The sequence below is a fragment of the Ostrea edulis genome, chromosome 4, assembly GCF_947568905.1.
Source record: "Ostrea edulis chromosome 4, xbOstEdul1.1, whole genome shotgun sequence".
Lineage (NCBI taxonomy): Eukaryota > Metazoa > Mollusca > Bivalvia > Ostreida > Ostreidae > Ostrea > Ostrea edulis.
The window spans coordinates 49,721,606-49,731,769 of record NC_079167.1 but is presented as its reverse complement, the minus strand read 5'-3'; the positions used below and the strand labels follow the sequence as shown (position 1 = coordinate 49,731,769).

Genomic DNA, 10,164 nt, shown 5'->3' with positions numbered 1-10,164 from the left:
TGGGTATTAAGTAGACAAACTAATAGCATGGTAATGATGAGCAAGGATGCCTCTTTAAAAATTGTGAAATTCATGGCCCCTGGATCAGGGGTTCTGGTGTGTTAGGGTGGGGCTCTATTGGTCATATAGTGAAAATGTAGAAATTCTTTGAAAATCTTCTTCTCTGTCTCTGGGTATTAAGTAGACAAACTAATAGCATGGTAATGATGAGCAAGGATGCCTCTTTAAAAATTGTGAAATTCATGGCCCCTGGATCAGGGGTTCTGGTGCTAGGGTGGGGCTCTATAAGTCATATAGTGAAAATGCATTATTTCTTTGAAAATCTTCTTCTCTGTCCTTGGGTATTAAGTAGACAAACCAATAGCATGGTTATGATGAGCAAGGATGCCTCTTTCACAATTGTGAAATTCATGGCCCCTGGGTCAGGGGTTCTGGTATTAGGGTGGGGCCCTATTGATCATATAGTGAAAATGCATTTTATTTCTTTGAAAATCTTCTCCTCTGCTGCTGGGTATTAAGTAGACAAACTAATAGTATGATAATGATGATCAAGGATGCTTCTTTCAAAACTGAAATTTATGGCACCTGGGTCAGGGGTTCTGGTGCAAAGGCGGGGCTGATTGATTATATAGTGAAAATGCAATATTTCTTTGAAAATCTTCTGTTTTTGTCTGTCGTCGTTCGTCGTGCGTTAACATTTGAACTTTTTCAGCTTCTTCTCTGAAACCCCTGAACCAATTTCAACCAATTTTGGCATATAGCATCTGTGGGTGGAGGGGAACAAAAATTGTGAAATTCATGGTCCCTGCCCCCCTGGGGCCTGAGGGGTGGGGCAAAAACCATCAAAATGAGTGTAATTTTAAAAAATCTTCTTCTAAAATGACACATGTACTTCATGACCACATAGTTATTCAATGTTTCTTCCATCCAAAAGTAAAATTCTTATATTTAAACACAAACCTAATTCAAACATTGGAAGGTTGTTACATGATACTCAGGTGACCTATAAGGCCCCTGGGCCTCTTGTTGTGGAAACAACATCATAATACCAGGTGAATGTGACATCATTGATACAAGACTTCCCAGATATATGCCTCTATTAAGAACAACTAAATGGCCAAGAGTAACAATAGAGTAATGTCAAGTTTATTGACTGAATTTTAAAGATATGTAAATTTGGGGCCGATCTGCACCCTTAGAGCCCCTAGCTCAAGCACCGTCCTTAGATGTGTAAAGTGTTTTAGTTATATCTATTGTATATTTCATCGTGCTAATTTATAGATTTTGTTTGCCCAACTATCTATTTTGTATTGCTTGTAGGAGTTATGAAATTGATCACTGTTCGTTATCTTCACCTTGCATTTGTAACACTGTGTTAAATGTGTGCAGTGCAACATTTTGAAGTGTGACAGTAGTAGCCCATCTGATATAATGTAATGCTGTAATGATTATGGGTATATATGTGTATTGTTTAAGAATGTACATTCCTCTCCCGGGGCCCTTAATCACACACACTTAAAGGCCAGCAATTGGATATAAAAGCAGCCAATCGGTGAAAATGGTGGAATATATGAATTTTCTGGTCACATTCAGATTGCAGCACTTATTTTGCAAAAATAAAGATTAAGCTGTTGTATTTAAATTTTAAAATGGGTATGCTTGTTCCCCTCATAACTGTGCATATATTGGCCATATCTATTTTAGATATAAATTCTCATGAAGTTTTAATTTTGGCCTAAAAAATCTGAAGCAGGGCTAAATTTGTATTTCAAACTTTGTGGGTGTGATTATCTTTTGTTATTGTTTACACCGGATGTTGACTCACACATTGCATGAGCATGCTTGTCTAGTTCTAGATAAGGGGGATTGCACCAAAGGAAACATGTAATCAAATCACCGTATAACTTGGAAAAAAAGTACTTACTCATATATCATTGGTAAATCCAGATTTTATTTTTTAATTAAATATAATCACATTCCTTTAAAAAATTTGTTAACTTTATAAAAATAACTCATTAGGACTGTTCAGTCTGATCGCTGTTTCAGAGTTTTGCAGGATTGCTGGTACCTTTTCTAGAATAATGTCAAGCATGATGTTTTTCTGATCAAGCAAATATCCTAGGCCAGTGTAAATCCCATTGTCTCTCACTAATGATGACAAATGTCCAATTGATCAACCATCACTTTTAAAATTACTCTCAATCTGGACTCTTACGTGTGAACATTACAACGTCAAAAGAGACAATCACAGACAGTAGGTCTCCAAATATCATAATGGACAAAGTGTTCCTTAATAATCCTTCAATGCACATGTCCTCCTTTGCACAGCTACAATTTCCTCCCAAATTCTTCTCATAATTGAAAGGTACCAAGAGGAAAATCATAAGTATTAGTATATCATATATACCAATATTTGTGTATATTATCAAAAAACTATATGTTTTAAAAGACATGGATAAAACAATGATGAATTCATTTTGTAGTTCGTAGGGTGAAGTTTTGTTAAAGTAAAAACATATCCTTTCAGTGCCTCGATCACAGATTGAGCGGAGTGGTAGAACTTTAGTTTATTTTGATAAATCATGCTAGTTCCCTGTTCAAAATATCATCTGCTACAGAGCACGTGTAGAGTCAAGCATCAGACTGCTGCTTATTCTGATAACACTGCTAAGCCCTGTCCTCTTGCCATATATATTGCTGTAGGGGTGTAAATTTTTCTAGGTTACTCCCGGCCTTTAAGATGGCCTTATCTCCCCCTCTATCCAAGCTAGACTTCAGAATTAGAGTAAGTAATCATTTTCTCAGACATTCAATCACATCATTTTTACATATACAATTGTACCCTTGGGAACTCAAAATCTAATAATATGCTAGTGAAGATTAGAATGATCAAGCCACCTTTGTGAATCTATAAATATAGCATCATCCTGCAGTTGTTGTGCCTATCAGCTCTACACAAATTGATAACATAAATTAATCACAGTGGGCTAGCTGGTGACTGTGTCAATGTGCCTGAGATTTCAGGTCAAATGTTGAAATCTGAACATCTTAGCTGTTGCTGTGTAAACAGGCTAATAATATGTGATTTCTTTTTTCCTAAAAAGTTGTAACTATGTAAGTACATGCATGTATCATGATTGTTTTGTACTGTAATCACAGATCATTCATATTAATTGTAAAAATACATAATTATATTAAATATTTATTTGATAAAAAAAAAAAGCATCAGATATAGTAAAAACACATTGACAAAAGTAATAGTTCTTGTTTTGATCTATTAGAATTAAACCAGTGTCGGAATCTGTAAAAGCTGTACATAACTGTGTCACACCTACAATATGTATGTGTGTGGAATGATCACTTCTGAGGTATATGTAAATTATGTACTATTTATACCATGAAACCAAATACAACTGTGTTTTCAAAACTGTTTTATAATTGCATTATTGCAAGAATTAGTAACATTATACACGTAATGACCTCTATATGTTCTAAGATTCTTCAAGATGGATACGTACATACATGTATATATAATATGCAACCTGTAAGAATATTCATGATGGATTTGATACATTGATATGCATTCAATTATCAGCCTGTTGTCAAACTGATAACTTTAATAATGTGATTCTTCTCTCTCTCTCTCTCTCTCTCTCTCTCTCTCTCTCTCCACCATTGATAAAAAGTAAAATTCTTGAGGGGACAGAAGATATCACGTTCCTTTATAACTTATAAACACATCACATTTATATTATTGTAATTTTCCTGTCATATTTGAAAATCTTAAATGAATTGGTAATGTAAATTGTAGCTATATTTTCATGAAATCCGAATTGGACGATGCATGTGACAAAATTATTATTCTAAGGAATTGAAATTATATTATGAAAGAAATCCAGAGCATTCATCCACATGCAGGCACCTGAAGCATGGATACTACTTACATCCTCCCCCACTTTTTAAATAATTTTTTGTGGCGATAATTTCTCTGAAATGTGTGGATTCCCTGTCTACCTCATCCTTCTTTCAATATTCTATGTAATTAATTGTTTCATACTTTTGTAAGCTTTAGAGATTGGCCTTCTACCATTATGTATTTTATTATACATATATCCTGTTCATTGAATTGACAGAAAGTTTGTGTTAGCAGTATTGCTAAATTGGTTCTTTTACAGCAAGAAGGCATTGTCTTATCACTTAATTGTAGATCCCATTTTCATCAGCTAGTGTAAACAATGGCTTTCGCATTTTGCCGCTCTATTGACCACAGATCGCGTTATACTCACCGCTCCAATTAGCAGATATCGCCTCTCCAAATTTTGCATTTTTGTTTTCAATTTTTTTTTCAAAATTATCGGGGCGATGATTGCTGCCCCTTTGCCAATGCCCTAATGCATGTATATGTGTGTGTGTGTGTATGTTCATAGAAATTCTTTATATCATGATCATTGAAAGAAGATACAGTTCCCTTATCAAATTGATTTTCTTACCAAACAGTTATGAATACAATAGTGTTTAGGATGCCCCTTAACAAGCAACTGTTAAGACAGTGCAGTACATACACAGATAGCATGTGCTTTACAAAGACAATATTAGAGTTTCTAATTATTAAGACTTTTCTGTACAACAAGATCCATAGAAGATAGAGTAATGTTACTTCATCAACATTGGAAATAGGAGAATATTCCTCTATCAGAGATTTGAGCAATGAGATCCATAGAAGATAGAGTAATGTTACTACATCAGCATTTGAGATAGGAGAACATTCCTCTACCATAGGTTCCACAGAAGATAGAGTAATGTTACTCCATCAACATTTGAGATAGGAAAATATTCCTCAATCATAGGATCCACAGAAGATAGAGTAATGTTACTACATCAACATTTGAGATAGGAGAACATTCCTCTATATGTTACTACATCAACATTTGAGATGGGAGAACATTCCGGTTCTTTAGCGTGCCACACCTACTGTGACACGGGACATCCGTTCTTAAGGTAATCTCCGAGGACCCGTGACATTCACAGCTGATGCCGAGCGTTTGGCGATGGAACTGTCACTACCTATTTTAACGACTTAAGGCTGTGGTCTGCCATGGCCGGGATTCAAACCCCAGCTTTCCGCATGCAGGGTGAACGCTCTAACCTCTCGGCCACCGCGGTGAGATTTTGAACAATAAGATCCATAGAAGATAGAGTAATGTTACTCCATCAGCATTTGAGATAGGAGAACATTCCTCTATCATAGGTTCCACAGAAGATAGAGTAATGTTACTACATCATCACTGGAGATAGGAAAATATTCCTCTATCAGATATTTTGAGCAATAAGATCCATAGAAGATAGAGTAATGTTACTCCATCAGCATTTGAGATAGGAGAACATTCCTCTATCAGAGATTTTGAGCAATAAGATCCACAGAGGATAGATTGTTACTACATCATCATTGGAGATAGGAGAATATTCCTCTATCAGAGATTTTGAGCAATAAGATCCATAGAAGATAGAGTAATGTTACTCCATCAGCATTTGCGATAGGAGAATATTCCTCTATCAGAGATTTTGAACAATAAGATCATTGAAGATAGAGTAATGTTACTACATTATCATTGGAGATAGGAGAACATTCCTCTATCAGAGATTTTGAGCAATAAGGTCCATAGAAGATAGAGTAATGTTACTACATCAGCATTTGAGATAGGAGAACATTCCTCTATCAGAGATTTTGAGCAATAAGATCCATAGAAGATGGAGTAATGTTACTCCATCAGCATTTGAGATAGGAGAATATTCCTCTATCATAGGATCATTGAAGATAGAGTAATGTTACTACATCATCATTGGAGATAGGAGAACATTCCTCTATCAGAGATTTTGAGCAATAAGATCCACAGAGGATAGAGTAATGTTACTACATCAACATTTGAGATAGGAGAACATTCCTCTATCTTAATTCGTTTACCCTATGACAGGTTTGCTCTAAAACCCAGAAAAAGTACTCCTGGAATTTCCTTTTTTATTCTGGAATGCATTATAACAAATTTATGCATAATGTAAACAGGATGTTGAAAGGTCAAAACTACCTAATATCAACACTATACAGATTAAAATAATTTAATACCCACAGATCTATGTTAACTTTAACAGAGTAGTACCCAGGTATCCAAAATCAAAATTTCGATACTGTATATCAATTTTGACAGTCCTCAAAACTGGCATGAATGGGTTTGACTAGATGTACATATTATTTCAAGATCCCTGGGGTAGAGGTTCAGACTCCAGGGTAAGGCCAAACTTGATAAAGTGTTTATGAGTTAAACAAATTTTAATCCCAGGGGTAGGGGTTTTGGTTCCAGGGTATGGCCAACATTATAATAGTGATTTTTCTTTATCATTTGAAAGACTTCTTTAATTTTGCTGACACTGTATAAAAACTAAACAGATACTTAGCATAAGCAGAAAAGGATGTACCAAAATTGTGAATTTCACAACCCCAGGGTTTTGACTCTAAAGAGGGTCTAAAATAGTCATACAGTGTTAACATGGTTATTATAAGACGGGGACATATTAAGTGGCAAGAAATGAAATATACAGCATCCGTGATGTTCATCTGTTAGTCAAAGCATTTGACATCAAAGTGCAACAGGTAGATGCTAACTCAGCGCGGATTTAAAAGATCTAAGCTTATCGCCGCGCACGGGTCAGGAACATTTTTTTCAGTGCAAACTCCCTTGAAAACATTGGATTAAAATTCCAATTTCTATGTTGATTTTCAACCCACTTAGTTTTACTCTTATTGTTTAAATGATTTATAATGTTAAACATTTGGTAAAACTTATTCAGGACGAACATTACGAATGCTGTATATTTCATTTCTTGCCACTTAATGTGCCCCCATCTTAATATACTAGTATATTATATCGTACATGTCTTTCATCAGTATGGGCACTTTCGGAGGCATTTGTGTTTTTAAGAACACATCTTGTTTTGTACTGCTGCTAAATATTAGAATTTAGCTTAGATATATGCAGAACAGGAAATTTATTCTAGATTTCATAGCCCTTGGGGCTAGTGATACAATCAACTAATACGCAGTTTAAAAAAAAATGAATTTCAGTTTTGAAAATACTTACAAGTATAAACTGTGATTAAGCGCTTCATGAAACATATGCCGACAAGATGTGTTGCAATTCTTACCCTCATGTATTTTCAAAAAGGAAATTTATTTCTTAAATATCTTCAACAGATTTGGACTTTCTTCCTGTCTAACACTGTTTCACAGGAAAGAAAACTGATCAGTTATCAAGTCAAATATACAGGGCTCGAAATTAACATATGTCCGTCAGTCTGTGACTGGTTAAAAGTGTGGAGGACTGACTGACATTTGTTTCAGTCAGTCCAATGGGACTGGTCAATTTTCTAAAACGTCATTTTGGAAAACATACTTATGGAAGCTTAAACACACATTTGGCATTCCTCTCTAGATATCAGATGAACCAGATTAGTAAATATAAATCTCACATAAGTGTTACAGTATTGTCTGAGGCAAATCAAGTTACTAAATTCCTTTATTTTATTTTGATAACATGAACAAAATACGCTTATTTCTAAAAAAAAAAACAAAAAAAAAAAAAACAAGAGGTGTTTGTGAAACACAAATGCCCCCGATAATGGCCAATTACGAAGATGGCCAAGGTCACAAGGGCAAATATCTTGGTACCAGTATAAAGATCTTGTCAAAAGAAATGCTCATGTACAATATGAAAGCTCTAATATTTACCATTTAGAAGTTATGACCAATGTAAAAAAAAAATTTAAAGTAGGTCAAATGTCAAGGTCAAAAGGTTCAATACCAACAGAGAGATCTTGTAACAAGGAATACTCATGTGAAATATCAAAGCTCTATCTCTTACTGTTCAAAGGTTATTAGCAAGGTTAAAGTTTTCAAAAAGTAGGTCATACTCCAAGGTCAAATGGTCAAAAATATTGATACCCATGGAAAGGTCTTGTTACAAGGAATACTCATGTAAAATATCAAAGCTCTATCACTTATTGTTCAAAAGTTATTAGCAAGGTTAAAGTTTTCAAAAAGTAGGTCATACTCCAAGGTTAAGGTCAGATGGTAAAAAATATTGGTACCCACAGAGAAGTCTTGTCACATGGAACACTCATGTGAAATATCAAAGCTCTATCACTTACTGTTCAAAAGTTAATATGATTACGGTGTGACCGTTGGGGCGAGCGCAGCATATCTGAATACATTTTCAAAAAAATTATATTGAAAACAAGGAAAACTGATCTGGTTCACTGTCAAGATTACTGTCTTGCTCTTCTCGCCAATGTAGGAACCAGTTTAGCGGCAAATGCAACGAGCTTGTTGTGACGTAGCCTGGTAGTTGTGACGTGACTATTTACATTTCTTTAGACAATATTTTAAAAAGAAAAAGAAAGGGGGAAGAATATGATTGTCATCCTTTCCTTTCAAATAAGAAAGGTTTGTAATACTTCAAAGATTTTTTTTATTATTATTATTTTGCGAATCGAACCATCCGCCATTTTGTACGAGGGACTTCTGGGATTGGCGTCAAAAAAAAATTCTTGTTAGAGGTTGAGAATTTAGCTCGGATTATTTCCCGCACTTTAGTCATTAGAGCTCGCAGTACGAGCCAGCGCGGAGCGCTGGCTCGCTGCGCTCGCTATTAGCAAGGTTAAAGTTTTCAAAAAGTAGGTCAAACTCCAAGGTCAAGGTCACGGGGTCAAAAATGTTGGTACCCACGGAAAGGTCTTGTCACAAGGAATACTCATGTGAAATATCAAAGCTCTATCACTTTAAGTGATAAGTCTTATTGTTCAAAAGTTATTAGCAAGGTTAAAGTTTCAGACAGAATGACAGAATTACAGATTTACAGAATTACAGAATGACAGACAGGACAAAAACAATATAAAAATAAGAAACAAACAGTTAAATGGTAAATAGGTACTTTTTAATGTGCCAGTGGGCTATGAAAAGAGCCTGATGTGTCACATGTTGTCAAAACTTTTAAAGGGAAACGAAACCGAGAATGATTGTTTATATCATGTGATTATAATGTCACGTGATTCCAAGCGTTGACAGAGATGTATGTGAAGCTTGCGCCCTCTGGTGAGAGAATGGTATAATATGTCAACAAAATCAGAATGATATTCCTAATTGGATAGCATTATGACATCATGAATAAGACATTTCCCATCTTTTTTTCAAAATAAGCCTGAAAACTGTCAAATGTCATACAGATTATTGCTCAGGAAAAGATGTGAGCATTTGTGGAGCAAAATGAAAATGATATATATTGTGTATTATTTTAAGATGAAAAACATACTTGAATATGAATTTGCTCGACGCATGCGCTGTATTTTTTCTGAAAGGAAAACCACCTGAAATTGTGGATATTTTCATTGAAAATGGCATTTCTGCTATTTTATGCTAACTTCTAGCTCTCGTCATATGACACAAACCATTTTGCAGATCAAATTGAGCGGATTTTGGGTTTGCTAATCCATTCCTTATTTGAATGTCAGGGCTTGAGCTACAAGTGAAATCATCGATATTTTGGGCCAAATTACTTTAGAAACTGTACCTACTTCTTTTTCTGCGGACTGGTCAGTCCGGCTGGACTGGTGACATAAAACATGAGTTTCAAGCCCTGATATATGATTGACTAGGTGTATATATTTTTATAATAATATAAATTTTCATACATGCCATGTCATAATTTTAAGAGCCTATGTGAATACAAGTATTATCAGGTAAGTCAATCACATAACAAGGAAATTGCTTATTTTTTCTTGTTTTAAAATCTTTTTACAGCCAAAAAGAATCTCTTCCTTATTTGCCAGTACTGAAGCACAATACACTATTCAGTCAATATTGCTAAATGTTTTCTTTCTACAACCAATAAAGAATTTCCATTTTACAACATCTATGTACAATGCCTACACAGTTGATATACATGAATTACATGAATACAAAAGGTGAAACAACTTATTCAAAAGCAGGTGAATTCTTAAATCGAGACAAGTTAATTGCTGACCCACTGGAAACTTTTTTTCAAAGAAATCTGAATCATTCAAAATGGTGCATTCTGAGTCAATCTGGAGCCAGAGAATAATTTTTACATCTTGTGC

General features: G+C 34.8%; 2 protein-coding genes across 3 annotated transcripts in view; one reads left to right on the top strand and one right to left on the bottom strand.

Moving 5' to 3' along the window:
• Positions 1-9,402, bottom strand: part of LOC125668549 (long-chain-fatty-acid--CoA ligase 5-like) — a 53,795-nt gene extending 44,393 nt beyond the window's left edge. The window contains exon 1 of one of the 2 annotated variants that reach the window (XM_048902800.2): positions 9,360-9,402. Coding sequence is in view for 1 of the 2 variants with exons in the window: in XM_048902797.2 (XP_048758754.1) it covers positions 7,134-7,168 (35 nt within the window). In the remaining variant the exon portion in view is untranslated. Of the gene's footprint in view, positions 1-7,133; positions 8,446-9,359 lie in introns of those variants that run through there. The other variant, XM_048902797.2, reaches the window with a different exon arrangement.
• The window catches only part of LOC125668547 (uncharacterized), a 62,680-nt gene that overhangs the window by 2,292 nt on the left and 50,224 nt on the right, over positions 1-10,164 (top strand). The gene's annotated exons all lie outside the window — the stretch shown is intronic.